General features: G+C 46.9%; 1 protein-coding gene across 6 annotated transcripts in view; it reads left to right on the top strand.

Moving 5' to 3' along the window:
* The window catches only part of nox4 (NADPH oxidase 4), a 215,301-nt gene that overhangs the window by 40,967 nt on the left and 151,621 nt on the right, over nt 1-22,713 (top strand). For all 6 annotated transcript variants that reach the window (XM_078545752.1, XM_078545754.1, XM_078545750.1 and 3 more), the window contains 4 exons: nt 3,138-3,235; nt 5,722-5,749; nt 6,362-6,434; nt 6,561-6,641. In XM_078545752.1, coding sequence (XP_078401878.1) covers nt 3,138-3,235; nt 5,722-5,749; nt 6,362-6,434; nt 6,561-6,641 — 280 coding nt within the window. The remainder of the gene's footprint in view (nt 1-3,137; nt 3,236-5,721; nt 5,750-6,361; nt 6,435-6,560; nt 6,642-22,713) is intronic.

Here is a 22,713-nt window from a genome sequence, read left to right as displayed (position 1 = left end):
GGCGGGCATGCGCCCGACCCGAACGGGAGTGAAATAGTGCGTGATGATGTCAGCTGAGCATTCCGATGTCATTGCTTACTCTCGCAATATTTCAGTCGGCGGGCACACGTAGTAGTCGGCAGCGCACCAGCCGACAATTAAGAGGCCTATTAAGGCACTTAAGCAATTAATTAAGTTGCATTTTCGCTGCCCGCTCAACCGTTCAGTTGGCAGGCGGGCGAATAAGCCAGCCGGCCTTTGCATTTTTCATGAAACCTCATCCACGGGCGGGATGAGGTTTCCAATGGTTACTAAAACAAAACAATGAAAAAATTTTGACATCCTTTTTTACATGACCCTCTTCATGTGACTAAGTCACATGTGGGGACATGCTTATATAATTTGTAAAAAGTTTATTTTTGTATTTAAAATTCTTCAGCCCCCTGAGGCAGCCCTGTGCCTTCAGGGAGCTTTCAGTGCGTGCTCCACCGCACTTGCGTACACTTCAGCGCTAGCGCTCCTCCCGCCCACACTCCGGCAGCGGGTGGTGGTCGGTCTTGAGGCCATTCCCAGGCCTGCCTGACGAGGGGAAAATCCTGCTTTTGTGTATTTTACACTAAATATCAGGCAGCTACGAATAGTGAATAAAGACTGAAACCTAGACAAATGTCATTGGCAATATTTTGTTCCAATTCATAGTGTTGCAATTGTTGAAGCTTGGTATGAAAGAACCCTTCCCTCACAATACTTTAGAAACACTGCCTTCAAACATTACATTGTGCACTATTGGGCTGGAAAACTCTGCTTTTTCATTCCTGTTTCCAGCACTTTGTTTGGAAGAAAACCAAAATATGAACATTCCTGGACATTACTGAGGTTCACATTGCAGCCAGTTTTTCAAACATTTATTAGCTTGAACATTTAACTCAGCTTCTACTTGCCATCGTCAAGCAATGTTGTTTGATAGGAGGATGCTGAGGGTTGTCTGAAACTTGTAATTAGAAACTCATACCTGACAGATTTGTCAGACAGTCCTGTTATATGATGCTATTGCTTCAAGACTTAAGGGGAGCATTTGCCAACAGCTATGGTTGCCAGGTGCAGGTTGTTTTTTTCCCTCTGCCTCTTCCTTTTCCGTATTGGTGCTGTTTCTGGTCCACATTGGACAGATGGAAAGAAACACTAGCATTTGTGTAACGCCTTTTATGACCTCCAGACATCCCAAAGTGCTTTATAGCAAATTAAGTACTTTTGAAGTGTAACTGCTTGTAATGTAGGAAAACATTCAGAAAATGATAACATAATCAGGCAGAGCCGACATGATTTTGTGATATTTATTAGCATTCTTTGAGGATGTAACAAGCAGGGTGGATAAAGGGATAAGAGTAGATGTAGTGTATTGGGGTTTCCAAAAGGCATTCGATAAGGCCACATAAAAGATTACAACACAAGCCCATAGTGTTGGGGTAATATATTAGCATGGATAGGTGATTGGCTAATGGGAAACAGAGTCAGAATAAATAAATAATTTTTGGGTTGGCAAACTGTAATGAGTGGAGTGCTACAATCAGTCTGTCCTCTATAAAGTTTCAAAATTGAAAGTTAAAGGTTTCAGCGCTTTTTACTTCCTGGTTTACTGTCTGTGAGAATATTTCAATGTGATTGGTTGCTTACCCTGCTTAATGACATAACTGTTGTTGGCATCTAGAGATCCCCTTGACCAGGCACAAGATCCAAACTGATGTTAGGAAGGGGGAAGTCCATACCACAGACAGCACTAGATCTTTGTGGGTAGCTTTCTTCAAAGTCAGTGGTGAGTGCCATTGCTTTGTTGCTGACTGCAAAAACCAGCCATATGAATATGCGCTGCTGCCCTTGATTACTATCTAGCTGCTGTGCTGGCAATTATGCAGATGAGGATTTTGGATAAGAATACAATTAAATTTGATGTAGATGAATAACCCACTGGCACTTACTTTCCAGGCTCATGTGAAGAATGGCCAACAAGGTGAGCTATCAGAGGACTGTAAATGCCTGTGGTACTGTACAGTGCGTATGAGTTTCTGTCATCAGGAGAGGAAGAGTAAGGATAGTAAAGTCAAGGGAAAATTGGAAAAAAGAAATATAATTTTAAAGATAATGTTTTTGCACGTTCGCATAACTTGTGTTGTCTTTTAGCTGGATGAGCTTTCTCTTGCACTAGGAGTGATTTGGACATAGTCTGTATTAAAATTCTCTTAAAACTATTTATTTACATCTAAGACTTCATGGTAAGTACATTATTCTTTGGATACAGATTGTTCTGTGTCTTGCTCCCTTGGAGTCCCTTGACCAACTGATCTGATGTCGTTTTTACATCAACAGTAACATCATTGTCTAATTAACATAAACATATGCTGTACAGAAAGGAGAGGGGAAGCTGTCAGTGGCACCACTCCCACCCCTTCCCCCCACTTCCTGATGCCAGATCCCTCAATCAGGCACTGAGCATGCCTTTGAATGAGGGTCCAACAACAACCCCAACACCAACCCCCCCCCACCCCACCCTGAACCCCCAGATTGCAAGCAACCTGCACGCAAGTCCCCCGCCCTCTGCTGAGTAATACAAATTGGTGGCAGGATGAAGCCCTTAAGTGGGCACTAATTGCCCATGTAATGACATCAATTGGCAGCGAGGTGGGAAGGCCATCCATGGGCCTTCTCACCATGGACTTAATTGGGTGGAGGTGGGAAGGTGGCGGGGCCCCCACCTGCTACCCTCCCACCCGATTAAATGCCCCACCAGCGCCAAACACAGCAAGGGAGAGCATTAAATTCCACTCAGTGACCTTTGTCCAGAGATACTTATGCTAAAGCCAATAATAAAATGAAACATATCCTGTATTTCTGTAAACTGCCGTCAAGCCTCTTCTAATGAATCATTATATCACACCACAAATACTCGAGAGTTGGTAGAGTTTTGTCCTTTGGATTTCATGGTATGTCCAAGTTGGGAGTTCATTCTTGAGCTCTTGACAATTTGAGCAAGCTCAGTTGTACAAAAGAGTAGGGAATGTTTGCTATTTTAAGTGCAGTATTTTACTGATGTAACAAAGTTTTGCCCTTTGTATGTGAGTAACTCCTGAGTAATAATGTATTTTGTTCACTCCTGATTTTAGTAATCCATGTTGCAGCTCATGTGGTCAACGCTCTAAACTTCTCTCTGCGCTACAGTGAGGATTTTCCCACACTCAATGTTGCTCACTATCGAGATGAGGTCAGTGTCATGCTGTGTCTATTATACTTTGTCACGCAGATCATTTTAAAGCCAGCTGTTAATCTCATCATGGTGATGAAGTAAAAACAATGATTAATTGCTCACTTTATTGTGGGAGGACATTATTATCCCTGATTAGTTTCATGTCCTTGTTGTGGAAAGTAATTTACCTGATGCAAAGGGGAGAGTTTAATTCAAAATATTTGAATAACATAACTCTTATTTAAATGCTCATTCTGTTTTGCAAGAGAATCATTGAAAAAAACACAGGGCTGCATTTCTTCTTTGTTGTAGGAGCGGTGGGGCTGAATGGGCCATAACCCCACTCCATTTCCCTAGGTGAGGCCTCATTTAAAAAATAGAATCTGACTACTTTACTGGAAAATTTTGATGGTGCTGATGAGGCAATAGAAATCTAAATGATGTGGGAAAGAGTCATCAGGAGGAAGACTGGACCTTTTTGTTGGGAGGTTTTGGCTGAAACTGAGGTCTTAAAAGTTGTCTGTATTGGGCCTATATGAAGGTTAAGGAGGCCATTCCTGTTTCTTCATGCAGTCGCTTTGGAGTATTACTGCTGCTGTCCCAGGGACTACTGCCCCCTGCTGGCTACTCTGTCAAGGGCAGTTTAGGAGAGGATAGGCTTCACTTTTCGAAATTTGTTCCAATTTTCTGTGGTTATCTTTCCTATCTCAAGGTGGAACCATGGAAAAAAATCTAATCCATAGTCTTACACGTCAATAAAGAAAAGGTTTTCATGAAAATCCATTTTTAAGAAAAAATATTAGGTGTTGCCATTTTGCTACACAATGTTTACATTCTAAATATTCAGATTCCAGTGTCTAGTGAAAATGATAAATGCTGCCTTGAGGTAACCTGTTTAGCTGTAACCATGACCAGTGCTTTATGGTGATTGAAAAACTGAAATTATGCCTTTATTACATGAGATTCCAAGATTTCTTAAGTGTTTTGGGAATCAGTCTGTGACTCCAAACATTTAGAGGCAGCTGTGCTATGGTAACTGGGAAAAGTCAACGACAGTTTTTTATTGCATGAGAGTCCAAACTGTTGGTGTTTTGGGAATTGCATTCCACAGTGCTGTCCATTTTTAAAAATAAATCTTTAGTCTTGATTAAGACCTCTCTGTATTCAAGGAAAGGCATGGCACAGGTCCTGTTCTGAGAAAGGGAAAATGTGAGTTGTGACATTTGTGAGTGTGTCCTAATGAAGGGCTTATGTACAAATTCAATTAAAAAAAATGTCAGGCTTCAAGTTTTTAATGGCATAAGTGTGCCCAGTCAACATTTCCATTTTTTGCTGATTCACCGTCATTTTGGCCTTCTTTGCCAAAAAACCCTAAACTAAGGGAATGAACTTCAGCCAGTCTTTTCTCCTTGTCTCTGTATTCAGCTACTTATTTCCAACATAAGTTATTCCTTCTTTTTTCTCCCTTAGATTTTCTGCCTCTAACTTCCTCTTCTAAATGTACTGAATTGTGCTGGCATACTTTTTCATCACCGAACTTTCTTACAGTAAGGCACCAGGTGGGGTTGAGGGCATATTTATCTAATTCTGGTTTACTTTTGTGTAACAATTTTTTTTTGCATATGAGTAAGATTCTGTTAATTTAGATATTGTGTAAACTTATCCTTCATTTTTGAAAGCTAATATTTAACTGTGGAGGTGCCTCAAATTAGTTGGGTTGCCCTTTGACATAGTTCTTCCCTTATCTTTGCTATCAATTGAGGAATTTGGACACTGCATTATCTCTGATTTTGTTAACTACTTAGTTTTTTTTGTTATTTACCTTTTTCTTCAAATGAGATGACAGGAATTGAAAACTCAAACCCAGGTACCACTAACTGGGTTGTACCACTCTGTTTACAAAAGCCATTTGAGGCAGAAACCAGATCAAAGGATTTACCTGTAAGTGAGGAAATAGAACTCGGTGGTCCTACTATTCATCAGCCAGTACATGCATAGAACTTCAAAACCACAACGATGTTTAATGAAAATTTGTGTTCCTACAGAAATGCAACTTTCATCTTTAACCCCTGATGCTAGAGTAGTTGATTTGGGGGAAAATAACTTGAGGAAAATTTAATTGTAATTATGTTTCATTCACTTTTTTGCATTGCCTGTTGCAAAGAATAGGACATGAATCCAGTTGATTTACAAAGAAGTGCATTGCTGATATGATTAAATCATCTCATCTGTGGAATAACACAATAAAGCACATCATTACTGCTAACAATGACATGTACGTTACTGTCAATGTCAGTGGCCTTTTGGAAGTACCTACCAATCCAGCAATAGAGTTATTAATGCACTTTCTGGCATATTCAGTGAGATACTATTATACTGGTTGTTAAAAAAAATGAGTGTGGATTTCCTCCTCTGAAGATAAAGCAATCTGAAGAAGGGGAAAATGTAGAATGTGACAATTTAACTCTGATAGTGACTTTTAAAGATCTGACCGTTTTTTCCAGGACCCCAGGAAGATTCTCTTCACAACGCGTGAGTATAATTTTTTGTGGGATTTCTTGCTTGGGGAAAAAGTAATGATATTCTTGGAATGGGGAGTAGTTAGTGCTGAGACCTAATTTTGTTGGGAACTACGGTGTCTTCCTTAAAGGAGAAAAAGAAACAAAACTGCTCATATTGAGCAGAGCTCTTGGCACTGATTTAAGAAACTACACTTTGTGTTATCCATAGTGGTTTGTCTTGAGATTAAGTTGGTTGTGAGTAAATCATGCCAAACATCTGGTTTAATACTATTGTCACAAAAGGGCACCAAACTTCATGCAGTCTATTTACTTTAGAAGTTACACCTTTATCAGTATTCAAGAGAAGGGTTTTTTTTATTTTTCTCCTGATCTTAAAGTCACCCTTTGAGGCTAAGCAAAGGGTGGTTCAATTATTTTTCTCCTTTCTTTTGAATAATTTCTATACATTCTCTAAACAGAACTGTTTGTGAGGAGATTTATGGTCCTGTTACAAGAGCTCCTATAAATGGATTCCTTCTGATTTGTCACACAATGTGATCTCCATTTTCTGAAACTTTTTAATTTCACGACCTTAGTAATTGCTAATCTGCAGTATCTCCGTTGTCAATAACTTGTTATTTAGTTCCAGGAGTAACTGGATTTTTCATGGTGCTGGTGCTTTTCTTAATGTGCACATCTTCATCATACTCTTTAAGGTAAGACTGAGCACAGGCAACATTTTATCTGTATGATCAGCTGAGAGTGAGTGAAGTAATTATTAAAATGAATTTTTCCACAGTTGGATGCCATTAACGTGCGCTGTTGTCCTATCTGTGTTGCAGGTTTTCAAACTTTGATATCTTTTGGTACACACACAACCTCTTCATAGTCTTCTACATTTTACTTCTGCTTCATGTGACTGGGTAAGTATGTTGAAGTAACCTTTTTCAAAATACTTCTTTTAGCAACCAGAGCTATGTTGATTCAAAATCCATTACAATGGTCATACCTTGCATATTTGTGAGAATTATGATTGGTTAAGATGCAATGCACTTTTTTAACTGTAAAATCTAAGCAAATCCAAATGCTGTTTTTCTTAAATCCAAATGCTGTCTATCTTACAAACGCAAAATACTGCAGGCGCAGGAAATCTGACAGCATCTGTGCCGAGAGAACCAGAGTTAATGATTGAATTTTACATTTTTCGAGGTGAGGGAGGTGGATCAGAAAGTGAGTGGTCTGCTGCTTCTGCCCTCACCATTTCTGTTCTTCAAATCAAGTGTTGGATGGCCAATTAGTGGCCGTCTGGCAGGAAGGTGGCCAATTAGCAGTGCAGAGGAGGGCTCCATACCAAATCTGGAGTCCCGGTTGGGACATCATGCAACTGAGGGGTTATGCTGTTAACAGAAAATCAATCACGGCTACAAATTTAAAGCTCTCTCAATCTTTCTTTATTTCTTATGGCAGGCTCCAAAAAATTTAAAAATGAGTTAAAAAAACACACAGATGCTGCCACCTTTAGCAGCAGAATCTGCTGCTACATTCAACCATGGTCCCGGTGACAGGACTTCTGCCCATGTGCCGCCTCATCATAGCTGCTGTAAAACTTTCCCAGACTGTTTGTTTCACGACTGACAGCTGAGAAATGCAGCGGGCAATAAAAAATTGCAGACCAATGTCTTGTTAATGAGTAATTTCAAAATGGCAGGAGGCTGCTAATTTCCACACCCACTCACTTTCCAAAATTTCGGAGACTGGCGTGATGACTTCATATTACCGACCTGACGTCATCACATCCTATTTTATGTACACACAGCCCTCCTGATTTGCGGCTGTAAAATCCAGCCCAATGTTTCAGCTTTGTGACATTTCATCAGCACTCAGTTCGCTGAGGTTATGAAAGGTGTTACATAAATGCAATTTCTCTCTAGTGCTGATGTGGCCTTCTAATTATTCAACTCAGTGGATGGAGTTCAAAATTTGCAGACTTGTATTTGAATCTCGATCTAGACTAATTTAGCTATTTGTGCTTTCCAAAGGGCTGGGGAAATGTCAGTCTTGACTACATCAGTGACTATGTTGAGATCCTTTTGTAATAGCTCAAGTTCATATCCATGAGTTGAGCTAACTTGTCATCCTTACTATGGAGCAATTTAAAAATAAACTCGTCAAATGTCTCCAGTCATGATTACTGAACTTTCAATTGTCTAGTTTTCCTCCTGAATCCTTCCTTTTTAAATGATGACTTGTAGGTAGGTGTGGAATTTCAGCACTTCACCTAGGTATGCATTCTTTATGCATGAACCTGTCTAGCAAATGTCATCAGGTTGTTCAAGTGTAAGTGACATCAGAGCTGCGCCTGACCTCTCCTCCCCTTATGTCCACACTGATACTTTCACATCAGGCATTACAGGATAGCCACTAGGGATCTCAGATGGATACTTTTTTCCCTGTATTCTTAGTCTAGGGATGTTGAAAACAATGGTGGAATTTTCTAGTCAGTTAGTTGTCTGATTTGCATGGATACCCATTATAATTGTCCCCAAACCAAGCTTTTTAAGAAATGCATATTGATAGAGTTTTTGATTGCTTGAATCTTTCCAGAAAGTTTAGACATAGATTGGCAGCTAGAGCATAGAAACCCCAAAGTGTGCTCAAGGGGACTAATGAATTTAACAAGCTTAAGCCATGTAACCAACAAGGACACACCTCGTAAGCTTTGCCCTGCCTGTTCAGCCAGAACTACTCTACCCGTTAATGAAGAGAGAGGAACTCCTCTTCAAGTTTCCACATTAAGCTTGTCTAACTGGATATTAGACAATTAACAACGGCTGGGAGTACTGTGGACCTGTATGGCTCATTTATTGGATTATCACAAGGTTGTCTTGGTTCTGTTTTTCTGTCACTAATGTACCATCTTGGAGTAACCTCTACCCTAAGAAAATCCTGTTTACCACTTGCTCTCAAAGTGGATAGTCCCATGCTGGTCATTAGGTAACAAGAGCATTGTTGAATGCTCAGAAGATAGTTATAAAATACCATTGCTGTGATAGGCTGGAGCCCTCCAACCCTGCAATCATTTCCTCTTTTTTCTACAAATTCCCCTCACAGCGTAAACCTCAATCATGCAAGTGGTTAGTGCAGTTCCAAAGCACTGTTCCCATGGTAAAATTGACACCTAGCAAGACTCGGGTACTGAGATGGATCAACAATACCGAGATCCTTTGAAACTTCAAATCAATACCTTTGAGATCCCCTTTGAGATCCCCTACTGAGTAATGATGAGCCATAATACAGCACAGCTGAAAACCTAGGGCTGAATTTTAACACTTAAAAATGGGTGGGCTGGGGTCAGGTCACATGTTAAAATTTTAAAAATCTTAAACATGATCGCAAACCAAACCATTCTCTTCCACATGTAAGGAAGATGGGACAAGGGGTGAGGAGCCAATTCAGGATACAAGTTAGCAATTTAAGTTTTTATTGAGGTTGGCAGCCTCTGATTTGGCCTGAATTACCAGTTTTACAGTAATTAACCAGTTTCCCAGGTCTTGGGAAATACAGAAGCTGAAGAGAGGTGAGGACAGCTTTGGGAAGAAGGTAAACACCTTTTCAGCACTGCTTGTGGGTCAGGAGTGCTTCCACCTGACCTTCTGATCTTTCACCTCCATCCCCATCAAACAACACCTTATGAAGATACCCTGGATCAACACTCAACCCCAGCTGTGGAAATATATTGCTGTTCCTTCATAATTTCTGGGTCAAAATCATGGAACTCCCGAACTAATAAAATTGTGGGTGTACCTTCATCACAAGAATTGCAGTCGCTCAAAAAGGTGGCTTCACCACCACCTTCTCAAGGACCCGGATGAGCAATAAATGCTGGCTTTGTTGGCAACACCCAAGAATAGATTAAAAAAACACTTGGCTGGTTTCTGATGCTAAAAAAAGTGTTCTAAAAATGCAGTGATCCTGATTTTGCAATCAAAATAATAGTAAGACTAATTGTAGTTGTGTTACTTAAGTGCAAATAGCATAGCACCTTCAGGCGAGGACAGATGTGCGGTTAAATGCTAATACACAAAAGTTGCTGTCTAAGTTGCATTGTATGCTGTTAGTTTTGTGAAAATTACATCTTGTTGCTGCCTCACCATTGAAATACTGTAGTAATTATAGCTTTAAGGAATGTAGTGACTGTAGCTTTAAGACTTATTGTGTTGTATAGTATCACGTGACAGTGTGAATGAATCCGCTTTAAGCGCGGGGAACCTTAGAGCGGGAGTTATTCAAGTTGCGGAGCTTGATGAGAGCATGTTACTGCATGTAACTTGTAAATAAAGTTCGATGTTTCTATAATGAGAAACCTGTCATAACAAACTGGCGACGAGGATGGGATTGGGTCCAGCGTTGTCCCTCACCCAGCTACTGAGTATCTCGTTTAAACTGAAGAAAAGGAAATATACTCACCAGGTATGCTGCAGAGTTCAACCAGAAGAAACAGAAGCACTGTTATTTTAAGTTAAAGGTAAAAAAGGACTCCGATCAAAATGGCTGAGAAATCTCCTGGAGCACTCCCGGCATTTAAAGAAAAACGGGATCTGCAGAGGCGGAAAAAAAAAAAAATCTGTACATACATTGTAAAATGGGCGGCAGCCCCGCAGCCTCAGTAGGTTAGAGAAACTGGCACACAGCTGCAAGTAAAGAAGGGTTTAAAAATAACATGCAGTGCAAGGTTAAAAGAAAAGGCTGTAGAGTTTAAAAATTTTTTTTAAAGTACGTACTGCAGAGTTGACAGCTTGCAAGTTTAAAAAAAAGCAACCACATTTGCCGGTGAGTCTGCCAAAACACAAAAAATGTGGGAAACTCAAAAACAGCATAGAAAAGCCGACAGCTGCAGAGACAGCCCGAGTAAAAAAAAACGTGACTGCTCTTAAAGTGACAATACATTTAAAGTGGTAAATGCAAGAAAAATGGACAGAAAATGGACAGAAAATTAGAAGAGACCCCAGAGAGAGGGCAACTCTCAATACAAGTCCATTGGCAACAAGAGATCCCAGAGAGGAGGCAACTCTGCCGAAGGCAATAAGAGACCCCAGAGAGAGGGCAACTCTACCAAAGGCAACAGGAGGCCCCCGGGGGAGGCAACCAGAAAATAAACAGTTGAAAGAACAGTTGATTGTCCTTCAAGATCAAATGCAAAAGGAATGTGTAATCATTCAGCAACATGAAGAAATAAAGACTGTCTTAAACAGTAGAATGGAAGCACAGCAGAAGAAACTCCTGAGAGGGCTTGGAGGAAGCCCTGGTAATCAGAGAGGGCTCAGGTACCCCTGGGAGTTGTGTATAGCTGGATACAACCAGGACACAGGAGTTCAGAGAAACTCCAAGGTAGTGAAGCTAGCTATCTAGCAAAGAGCTGAAGAATCAGCTGAATGAAGCTCAGGAGGCATTGAAAGAAAAAGTCGTATAACTTTCCAAGATGCGAGTGGTTACCTGGATAAGAGTTTCTGTGATTGGACCTTTGCCATACCATGTAGAATTGGAGGTCTGGATCACCCACAAACACATGGATCATTTGAGAAGAAGGGCGATACCCCAACAAAACGATGTTCCACCTGTAACCATTGTAGAACCCGTGGTCCCTGTTGAAATTATTCAACCAAGGATAGACATACAGATGGCTCCGTGGGAGTAGATAACATTGAACTGCCTGTGCCTAAAGAGGTACCTGATGTTGCTGCGGTTCCAGATAATGTGGATCCTGTAAGAGATTCGAAAGTCGTGGAGTTACGATGCTCCATCCAGAGAGACAACTTATAATTCTATGACCTGTGTGTACATTTGTGATGTCATGAAGGTGGATGTTCTTGTAAATACAAACTGTACAAAAAATTTAAAGGCGGAGGAATGTAGTAATTATAGCTTTAAGGAATGTAGTGACTGTAGCTTTAAGACAAATTGTGTTGTATAGTATCATGTGACAGAACTGATTCATTCACACTAAATTGGGAAACTTTAGAGTGGGAGTTCTTCTTCTAGTTGTGGAGCTTGATGGAAGCATGTAACTGCTGCTGCAGCCTGTAAATAAAGTTTGATGTTTCTAATGAGAAATCTGCCTGGAAAATCAGGTCCAAAACAAATACGTTGAACAGCGTGAAGTCTTTGCATGGTAGATATAAATTAAAATATAAAATATAAAATGTCACAGAATGTTACATTGTATCATTACAGTGCAGGTAGTCCTTTAATGATGTGATATATGTTAATCAATTTCATTGCCAGTGAACTATTAAAGCTGAGTGCCATTAAATTTGACAAGTCCTGAAAACTGGTGAAGGGATCACAATATGTTGTGTGCAGATTTGGTCATCTTATTTAAGGAAGAATGTACTTGCCTTAGAGGCAGTGGAATGAAAGTTTACTAGGCTTATTACTGGGATGAGGGGGATTGTCCAATGAGGAGAGATTGAGTAGACTAGACCTATATTCCTTAGAATATAGAAGATTGAGAGCTGATCCCTTTGAAATATATAACATTCCGAAGCAGCGTGACTGTGTAAATGCTGGGAGAATGTTTTCCCTGGTTGGAGTGTCCAGATCTAGGGGCTGAATTTTCTGCCTGGCGGGGGAGTGGAGCAGGAGCAGGCGGGCGCTGACCCGATCGCCACCTGCGATCGGTTCCGCGCCTCCATTTTATGTGGGCGAGCCAATTAAGGCCTGCCCAGCGTGAATCATGGCTCTTGAGGACAGCGGGAGTGGGTGGGTGGTGGCGAGTCTGCAATGACTGCCGGGTCCAATGGCGACCTGGCGGCTTGTTTTAAAAAGCTGCTGCAGCCTTTCCAAGGCTGCGAATTATGGCCAGTGGAAGGGCTCCCCAGAGCGCTGCTGGTGATCAGGCCAAGCAGGAGGGTAGGGCAGGGGGGCACTGTGCCCCTCATTTTTCAGATGATTGTGGGGAGGAGGAGGCGCCCCCCCGCCCCCCACAAACGTGCCTGGGAGGAGGTGGTGAGCTCCCGCGACGTGGTGCAGTGCACCTGGATCCAGTGTCACAAGCGCTTCAACGGCCTGTTGCGCTCAGGAACAGCGAGTACCATGTTGGCATTGGTCACTTAACCCAGCAGGTAGGCTTCCCCCCCATTCCCCCCCCCACCCCCAAGTCTGAGTGCAGTGGCTGCATTGAATCATTGACAGCATGTGCCCTTCTCTGGGTGGGCCAGCAGATATTGCCCATGCCAAAGTCACCCTGAGGGGGTGGTGAAGAGATGGGTTCTGCCCCCGCAGCATGTGGTACACTGAGACCCACATTACTGTTTTGGGGACAACCTGGAGGAGCTGCACCCAGGCGCAGTGCTGGAACTCCAGGGCATGTCAAAGTCAGGGTGATGAGATGCTGGGAGGGGAGCTTCAAGGTGGCATTGGCACCGATCGATCTGCTGCCCTCTGCGCTCCACGTGCTTGCGCCTCCTTGCTATAGAAGGTTAGACCGTGTGGTGCCACATGTGATGTAGGCAGCATTTGGCCCAAGGGGACAGGCCTAGCATCTTTGTGTAAGTGTTCAGCAGCAGCGGGGTGAGAAGACACTGGAGCTCTGTAATGTCCCACTCTGGTTGGGGTGGGCCGTCCGTGAAGAGAGTCCAGGTACAAGTAGCACTAATCAATGCTCTTCTCCCTTTTCAGGAGAAGAATGCACATAATGCTGCCGAGCGGGTGAGGACTGGCGGCGGGCCAGCACAGTTAGTGATTCTCAGCCGTTTCGAGCAGGAGGCCCTAGATTTGGAGAGGTGCCATGCACCCAGGTCCACCGGTGTCAGTGAGGCTGGGGTGCCACGGGCAGTTCTGTTTGCCCAGCAGTGAGGTCACCATTGTTCTCCCAGCAGCCATGGCAGTGCTGGATGTTCAGTGATTGAAGTTTGCACCATGGCATGATCATTGCTTATGGAAGGATGAGCTCATAAAGATCCGGGGGACAGGCATACACATTGACATTATCTCCACATTAACTGATCCAATGTCCTTGTTCTTCCTTTCAGCATCAGCGGAGCAGGGCTGGGAGGGGGAACAGCAAAGGCTCTCATTCCTGAGGGCCCTGATGTCTCACCAGTGTCACACCATCTCTGCCAGGCAGGCACCAGTGCAGTTACTAGCACCTCGGTGGGAGTTAGAACATCGGCTAGTGTCCCAGGGCACAGCGGTGAGGGCACTTCACAGTTGCTGGAGGAGCTGGCAGAAACAGAGAGTGCCCATGGCGCCAGCAGTCGGAGGACTGCAGGGGACCAGGCACATGCTCAGTCGCTGCCTGATGATGTGCCTCTGGAGTCGTCCGTGATGCAGCAAGCGCATGAAATGTGGCCGGGTGTGTAGGAGCATCTGGGGGAGATACATGAGGCTATGCTTGGCTTGGTGTCCATGGTGGAGGAGTCTACCCGGACTATCGCTGAAGCAATGAACTTCATGTCCGAGTGCCATGCGTCCTCCATGGAGAGAGTGGCGACTCTCATGGAGAGTCTCCTCCAGGAGACCTGTCAGGGATTCCTGGGGATGCGCTCAGACCAGCAAGCCCTTACACCGGCATTGACCTCAGCTGGTCAGTGGCAGTGTGGGAGATGGTCCGGGCACCAAGTTTCCCAGTTTGGTGTCCATCCATCCACGGTGAGCAGGGAGGTCCGAAGCGACCTCACGTCAGCGCAGCAGCTGCCTGTCATCTCTGCGGGCTCTTCTCAGGGCGCTCTGGATGAGGGCGGAAGCTCCTCTGCCCCTCTGCCAGTGACCCTTGCATCTGGTGAGGCTGCGACGACTGGGGAGATGCCAGCTGTGGAACTGGTAGCTGCCTCCCAGTTGGGGCCAGCACTGGGTCCACAGGCCAGAGGATGACCACCAAGGTCATCGAGGCCAACAGGACAGCAGAGTGAGCAGGCTGTCTCAGATGCCACGCCGAGCAAGGGGTCAGCACCAGGCCGTAGCACCCGAAATCGTAAACATGAGGCACCCTAGGCACACCACGGGTTCATCACTGGTTCTTTTGTGTTGGCCCACAATGAGGTTTTTATGAGTTGATGTGATTTTTCACACCTTTTTCATTTTGTTTCATTAAGTTTCTTTGGTTGCAAAAATAAATTCAGACATGTCACCATGGCTGAGGGTGCCTCTTTTCTTCTGCAGATGGATGGTTTCCAATAATGTCATGTATGCTTTGTGGGACATTCAGCTTTATTAACAAGGACCTTAGTTAATGTTCCTAACCGGGCAGATTATGCACTTAGGTCTTGAATATGGAGCGTACAGCCCAGGCTTGTCCATACGTGATGTGCTAGCTGAAGGTTCATTGGATTAAAGCCTCCCGGGTGTCCCTGCCTCCCTGGAGTATGCCCGGGTCAGCGTCTACCCCCTCAGCATTTCCCTGTGCATGCTCATCCTCGGACTCACTGCTGGACTCATCGTGTGCATCCACAGCCAATGTGTCTACATCTTCATTGTCCACTGCGTCCCCCCTTTCCAGCACAAGATTATGGAGAGCACAGCATGCAGCCACTATCAGTGACACATGATCTGGGGGGTACTGGAGTGCACCCCCGGAGTGGTCCAGGCATCAGAAGCGCATCTTGAGAAGACCAGTGGCTCTCTCCACCACAGCTCTTATGGAGGCCTGGCTCCTATTGTACCGCTGCTCAGCTTCTGTTCTTGGATGGCGGAGAGGCATCATGAGCCACCTTCTGAGGCGATAGCCCTTGTCATTCAGCAGCCATTCAGTGGGGAACCCAGCAATCGCGGCAAACCCTCTGGCTCACTCTGCCTGGCTGGCCTTGTCCATGCGGTAGTGAGGGAAAGTCAATGCACGTCTGAACAGAGAATCTGTCACCAGCTTGACACAACTGTGGACAGCTGGTGGGGAGACTCCAGAAAGATCACCCACCAACCCCTGGAAAGAGCCAGATGCATAGAAGTTGAGGGCCACTGTGACTTTCAGCGCCACTGGCATGGGGTGTCCACCCACACTGTTGGAGCTGATCTCAGGGCCGATCATCTGACAGATGAGGGTCAGTCTCCCTTGAGAGGCAGAGCCTCCTTCAGTGTTGCACCTCAGAGACATATTCAGGTAGCTGCATTACCGCCTGTAAACCCTGGCAGCAGGATAGTGGCGTCTTCTGCGGACCCTTCCGCCTTGGACTTCCTGTTGTGCCTGCGCCTGTCCTCCCACAGGTTGATCCCCGGGAGGCTGAAAAGGGACATCTGGCCTCCTTCCCCTTCTGGCCTTCTCTTCCTCCTGAAAGGAGGTGCCTCCAGTGGAGACCACAATCCCCATTCCCAGGGTAAGGGAAGGCTGTCTGATACCTGGAAGGTCCCAAGTGTTATGACTTCTCCAGAGTCCTGAACCGAAGCCTGTGATTTCTGGCAAAGCAGCTCTGAAGCGAAATGAAGCTGTCCTGTTCACACAAGCAAGCAACTGTAAGTTATAATCTAAAGTACTAACAACTCACACTAGTGAGCCCACTCACCCCTTTTATCCCACCCGTGGATGAGGTTTTTGAAAATGTGGCCTACCCGCTTGCCTATGCCGACACCCTGAAAATCGCACGGGCTGCGTAAAATCAAAGGCAATTGGTACCTCAAGGACCTTAACTGGCATGTTAATTAGTGACAGGCGCACCCCCATCCTCAGAGTGCGCCTGCCTACCGAAATATCGTGATGGTACGCGGTGACGTCGGGACTCATGCCTGAGGTGTCATTTTACGTCTGGCGTGTCAGGCCTGTGCCCACATGAATGGGGGGTGTGTGTGTGTGTATGTATGTTGATGGGTGAATGATGGGTGTGTGTGTATATATATATATATATATATATAATATGCTCATTAAGAGGCGTATGAAACTAATGGTGCAGATGGTACAAATGGCACTTGAAGATGCATTCGCTGACCTTGACCACTTGTACGAGGTCATTGAACTTGCTGCTGCACTGCATGCAGATACGTGTGGCTATACTGTTGATATTGAATGCCACGGCTATCTGCTCCTACTTCCTTCGCAGTGTCTGTCTGGAGAACCTGCTGGTCCCTTATGGATGGTACACCTCTCTCCTTCTGTCCACCTCCTGCACAAAGGCCTCCAGTGCTGCATAGAAGAAGCTGCAGTATGCTCTCTCTCCTATTGGTGCCATAGTACTCTTCTTCCTGCCGGCTGGCTTTAAATTGGGCAGGGTAGCTTGGATTCATGTTAGCCTCTCAAAACTTTGCATCCCCTGCTCAGGAATGCAGTCACTGAACAATGGACTCAGTATCGGTTGTACACTCATGAAGATGAGGCAACACGAAGTTTGCACGCTCTCTGCATAGAAGCAACATAAGGACACAGCGAATCTGAGCTGAAATAGGCTATTCAGCCCTTCAAGCCTACTCCACCATTCAGTGAGATAATGGCTGATCTTCTCCCTCATCTCTGCTTTCCTGTACCCATCTCCATGTCCCTGATTCCTTTAGGATCTAAATATCTGGGGCTCTCTGACTTGAATATACTCAATATACAGGTCATTTACAGCACTCTGTGGTAGAGAATTCCAAAGATTCACAACTGCTTGAAAGAAGAAATTTCTCCTGATCTCAGTCTTAAATGGCTGACCCTTTAATATGAGGCTGTGTCCTCTAGGGCAAAATTTTCCCATTGGCGTGCGGGGCAGGTCCCAACGTCGCCCCTAACCATCGCAATATTTCATTGGGCGGGAGTGCGGTGCTCTCCGATGCGCACCCGCCAATAATTAATGGGCCACTTAAGGCCCTTGATGCTCCAATTGACCGCGATTTTTCAGCGCCCGTGCAATCTTCGGGTCGGCGCACAGGCACAACCGGCAGGTGGGTAGGACACATTTGTATAAACCTCATCCATGGGCGGGATAAGAGGGTTCAGTGAGGTCATGAGTGTTCTCTGCCAAATATTGATGTTTCAAAGTTACTGATACTTGCCTGTGTGATCTGCAATACTTCAAAACTCATACCAGCTGCTTGGTCTGGACTCACAACCTTCCAGTCAGCACTCTGCAGTGAGGAATCATTTTTGGGCCTGCAGGTTTCAGGAAGCCTTCCCTTGGCCTGGGAATGGGAGCGGTACTCTCCACTGCAGGTGCCTCCTCTGAGGAGGAAGGGAGGACTAAAAGGGGGAGGGGGCCAGCAGTGCACATGCAGCCTCCAGGGGAGCCACCTTTGGGAGGTCAGGCGCAGGCACAAGGGGTGCAGGGCGAAGAGGTAGTCCAAGGTGGAAGGGGCCGCAGAAGACGCCACTATCCTGCTGCCAGGGTATACAGGTGGTGAAGCAGCTACCTCAATAAGTCTGAGGTGCAGTGCCAAAGGAGGCTCCGTGTCTCAAGGGAGACAGTCAACTATATCTGACAGATGATTGGGCCTGAAATCTCCGCTGTGTGGGCGGACACTCCATGCCAGTGGCTCTAAAGGTCACAGCTGCCCTCAGCTTCTATGCCTTTGGCTCCTTCCAGGGGTCAGTGGGTGATCTTTGCGGTGTCTCCCAATCAGCTGTCCACACTTGTATCAAGCAGGTTACAGATGCTCTGTTCAGGCATGCATTGACCTTCATCCACTACCATTGGGACCAGACAAGCCAGACACAGCAAGCCAGAGGCTTTGCGGCCATTGCTGGCTTCCACCGTGTCCAGGGTGCAATAGACTGTACACATGTGGCCATCAAGGCGCCAGCAGGTGAGCCCGGTGCCTTCGTCAACAGGAAGGGCTTCCACTCCATGTACGTGCAGATAGTCTGTGATCACAGGATGCAGATTCCGCAAATCTGTGCAAGATACCCTGGCAGCTCCCATGATGCTTACATCCTCAGACACTCCCAGGTGCCGGGGCTCTTCAGTGCTCCAGCCCGGCTTGATGGATGGCTGCTGGGTGACAAGGGCTATCCCCTGAAAAGGTGGCTCATGACGCCTCTCCGCCATCCAAGAATGGAGGCCGAGCAGCGGTACAATAGGAGCCACGCCTCCACAAGGGCTGTGGCAGAGAGTAACATCGGTCTTCTCAATATGCGCTTCCGATGCCTGGACCATTCAGGGGGCGCACTGCAATACCCCCCAGATCGTGTCACTGATAGTGGTTGCATGCTGTGCTCTCCATCTGGCGCTGGAAAGGGGGGACGCAGTGGAGGAAGAAGATGTTGACGCAGTTGCTCTGGCAGCAGATGATGAGTCTAGCAGTGAGTCTGAGTATGAGCATGCCCAGGAGAACGCTGAGGGGATAGACGCTGAACTGGAACTGGACAACCTCCAGGGAGGCAGGGACACCCAGGGTCCTTTGATCCAATGCTTCTTCAGCTAGCCTACCAAAGATGAACCACTGCCATATGTCAGGGCTGCAGGCTCCATACTCAACAGGAACATTTGTTTGGTGAACAACATGCACTATGTGCCATTTCAATAAAGTACAATGACAAACAAGTCACTCATAACGTTATGGGTTACCCTGCACCTGCATAACTAATGAAGCACCCAGAGGCTTCTTGAATGCAAACACACTTAATGGTGTGGTGCCTGGCATACATAAAACAAATTAAATGGAAAGGTGTTTTCCATCACACCTACTAATAACTAATTTAAAAGTGGGGCAAAAAAAATTACCAGTGATAAGCCCGTGTGGTGCATAAGGTGCTTTAAGTTTTTGTTTGCGGGTGCTCTGTCTTGGTGCTCCCCCCTCGCTGGCACTGGCATTGCAGACAGCCTGCTCACTCTGCTGTCCTGTCGGCCTCGATGACCTTGGCAGGCGTCCTCTGGCCCGTGGAGCCTGTGCCAGTCCCACCTGGGAAGGAGCGGCCAGTGGCATGGCTGGCACCTCCCCAGTTGCCGCAGACTCAGCAGATGCCACAGTCAGTGGCAGAGGGACGGAGGAGCTGCTGCCCTCATCCGGAGCACCCTGAGAGGAGCCCGCAGAGATGACAAGCAGCTCATGCTCCAACGTGAGGTCACTTTGGACCTCTCTACTCACCACTGATGGATGGGCACCTAGCTGGGATACTGGGTGCCCAATCCGTTTCCCACACTGACCACCTGAGGTCAATGCCACTGTGAGGGCTTGCAGGCCCCAGCGCATCCCCAGGAATCCCTGATTGAGCTCCTGGAGCAGTCTCTCATGAGAGTCGCCACTCTCTCCATTGAGGAGGCAGTGCACCCAGCCATGAGGGTCATTGCATTGCTCATGCTCCGCATGGACTCCTCCCCAATGGTGACCATGGCACGCATTCCCTCATGTATCTCCGCCAGATCCTCCCGCACACCCTGCTGGACTTCCAGCACCTGCTGCCTCAGGGACGACTCCAGAGGCCCATCATCAACCACCAACTGAGCATGTTCCTGGTCCCCAGCAGTCCTCTGACTGCCGGCGCCCTGGGTACACTCTGCCTCCGCCTGCACCTCAAGCGAGTGCGAAGTGCCCTCACTTCTGTGTACCGAGATACTATCTGCCGATCTAATGTCCACCGAGGTGTTGGTATCTGCGCTGGTGCCTGCCTGGCTGAGAGGGTGTGACGCCGGTGCGTTTCTCTCGTCTCTGTCCTCTGAGGTGAGCAGTGGGCCTTCAGGCTCCTGACCCCGACGGGCTTCTGGTGAGCCTGAAAGGAAGAACAAGGACATGTCATTAGTTGAAGTCATTACACTGTTAATGTGCATGCCTGGCACCCGGATCAGGGAGCCCTCATCTTTCCATTATCAATAGGGATTCCATGTTCGATGCTCACATCAATATAGAGACAACAGTTGAACGGTTGCTATGACAGACATTCTGATCTCAGTGCACTGCACCCTTATCTCCCTGTGGCACCCAACCTCACTACGGCTTGTTGACCTAGGCGCATGGAGTCTCTCCAGCTCCAGGGCATCCTGCTCGTATCTGGACAAGATTAGATGGTGGGGCGGTCCTCTGTTAGTCCGCAACCTTTCAGCATTATTGTGGGATGTCTTCTCTTGAAAGGAGAGAGGAGCGTTGATTAGTCCACCCTGTTACCTGCATTGCCATTGCAGCCTAGTCAACCCCACCTGAGGAAAACCTCGCAGGGCTCAGCCGATTAGTGATCCTGGAGCCGCAAGACACTCATTCCGAGCAGCCAGGGCTCACCCCCTTGCCCAGATGCTGCCTCATTGACATTTGCCACTCTGAGGGGGTGGTGGGGGGGGTGCTCCTAGCTCCTGTGCTAAGTGTCCCATGCCAACAGGTTACTCACCCTTCCCGATCGCAGGACATTGAAGCGCTTTCGGCACTGCACCCATGTGCTCCTCACCACACCATGGCAGCTGACCCTGGATGCCACCTCTTCCCAGGCATTTTTGGTGAGGTGGGGGTGCCTCTTCCTCCCGTCCCTGGGAACAAGGCTATCCTGGCGTGCTGCCACCTCCTCCAGGTTGGCACCGAAACACTCGTCAAAAAACCGTGGGGTCGCCTGCCCTGCCGACTTGCCCTCCCGCCTGCCGTGTTCAGCACTGACATTCTCCATGACAACGGTCCTCCGAGTCAATGGCAGCCTTCTCATGGCTGTCTGTGCTGTTTTTGAATTGGCCGCCGGGTCGTCATTGGACCCGGCGGACATTGAGCTCCTGCCCCCGCCCGCCTTATCACGCTGATGCCGGAGTCGCGTATTACACTGGGCGGGCCTTAATTGGCCCACCCATGTAAAATGGTGATGCGGAGCCGATTGCGGGTTCCTGACTGCCCTCAGCCGCTCCCACCGAGCCTGCCCGACCAATGTAAAATCCTGGCCATAATATCAGGTCTCTCACATAGATAATGGGCAATGTACTAGAGGGAAATAGCTGCACAAATATTATCATTTTCCAACTGGGTAATAATTGTCTAGAAGGGAGGAAGAAAAGTAAAGACAGAAAAATATCCTCTCGTTTCCTATGATGGAGAAAATAGGGTGGAATTCTCCAATGCCCCTGTTAGCAGGTTCAATGACGGGCGGTGGGGGAGATTTCGGTGGGAGGTCCAAAAATTGGATTGCTGACGGGATCTTCTGCTGCCTGCTGTGGCAGGTTTCAGTTCCCGCCAAAGGCTGGAAACCAATTTGCATCCCACTATTGGGATGCAGATGAAGGCCTGATCAGAATCTCCCCCCGCGCTCAATTGTTCAATACGCCAGGGGAAAACATGCCAGTCCAAATCATGTCTGGACCAATGTGCCGTGCAAAGTCGGGACTTGCCTTAAGAAGGCCTTGAGCTGCTCACAGAGATCTGAGGAGAAGATGGAGGCCTCCAACTGGACCCTGGAGCACCAATGTATCTCCACGACGCAGATTCCGGAAGGTGTGAGTTCTCCACGCAGCAGCTTTGCCATGGGATCGGACTTTCTTCCAGGGACTTTGTCTTGGAATCAGACATTCTTCCAGGGTCTTCGCCATGGGACTGGATTGTCCAGCTGCAGGTGGAAGGTGCAGGAGGTACTGTTGGGCGGTGAGGGCCTGTAGGTGGGAGGGGTTTCAAGAAGGATAGGAGAGCAATGAGGATGCAGTGCGAGGGTTCAGGCCTCAAGGGGGGGGGTGGGGGGCGGGTTGGCAGTGGGTGTGCTGGGAAAAGGGTATTACAGGGATGTTGCAAGGTGATAGGTGGTTTGGAGCAGGAGGGTGGGAAGGGCAATGGTGGGTGTCAAGTGTGTGGGGGGGAGGGCCGGTGCTTTATGAGCACATCTGAGGAGGCATGGAGGGTGTTGAGGTGTGAAGGAGCATTGGGGGGGGTGTCGAGTTGTGAAGGGGTCGGTGGAGTCAATTGTAGACTTGTAGACGAACTGAGGATAGCTGTGGTATGAAGGAATAGTGAAGGTTACAGGCGGCAGAGGGAACCAGCAGGGTAGGAGGGTGAGGGTATGACATTGTCGCGTAAAGAGGCGCCGAGGCTCGTTGGGGATGCAGTGATACACGTGGCCTTGGGGGGGGCGGGGTGGGCAGGAAGTCAATGGTTATGGGGTTGGGATTCTTGGTGAAGACGGGTACGTGGACATTTATTTGAACATTG

Source organism: Cetorhinus maximus, chromosome 7, assembly GCF_964194155.1.
Source record: "Cetorhinus maximus chromosome 7, sCetMax3.hap1.1, whole genome shotgun sequence".
Taxonomy (NCBI): domain Eukaryota; kingdom Metazoa; phylum Chordata; class Chondrichthyes; order Lamniformes; family Cetorhinidae; genus Cetorhinus; species Cetorhinus maximus.
The sequence above is the reverse complement of the archived record's forward strand: the minus strand, read 5'-3'. Positions and strand labels throughout refer to the sequence as shown.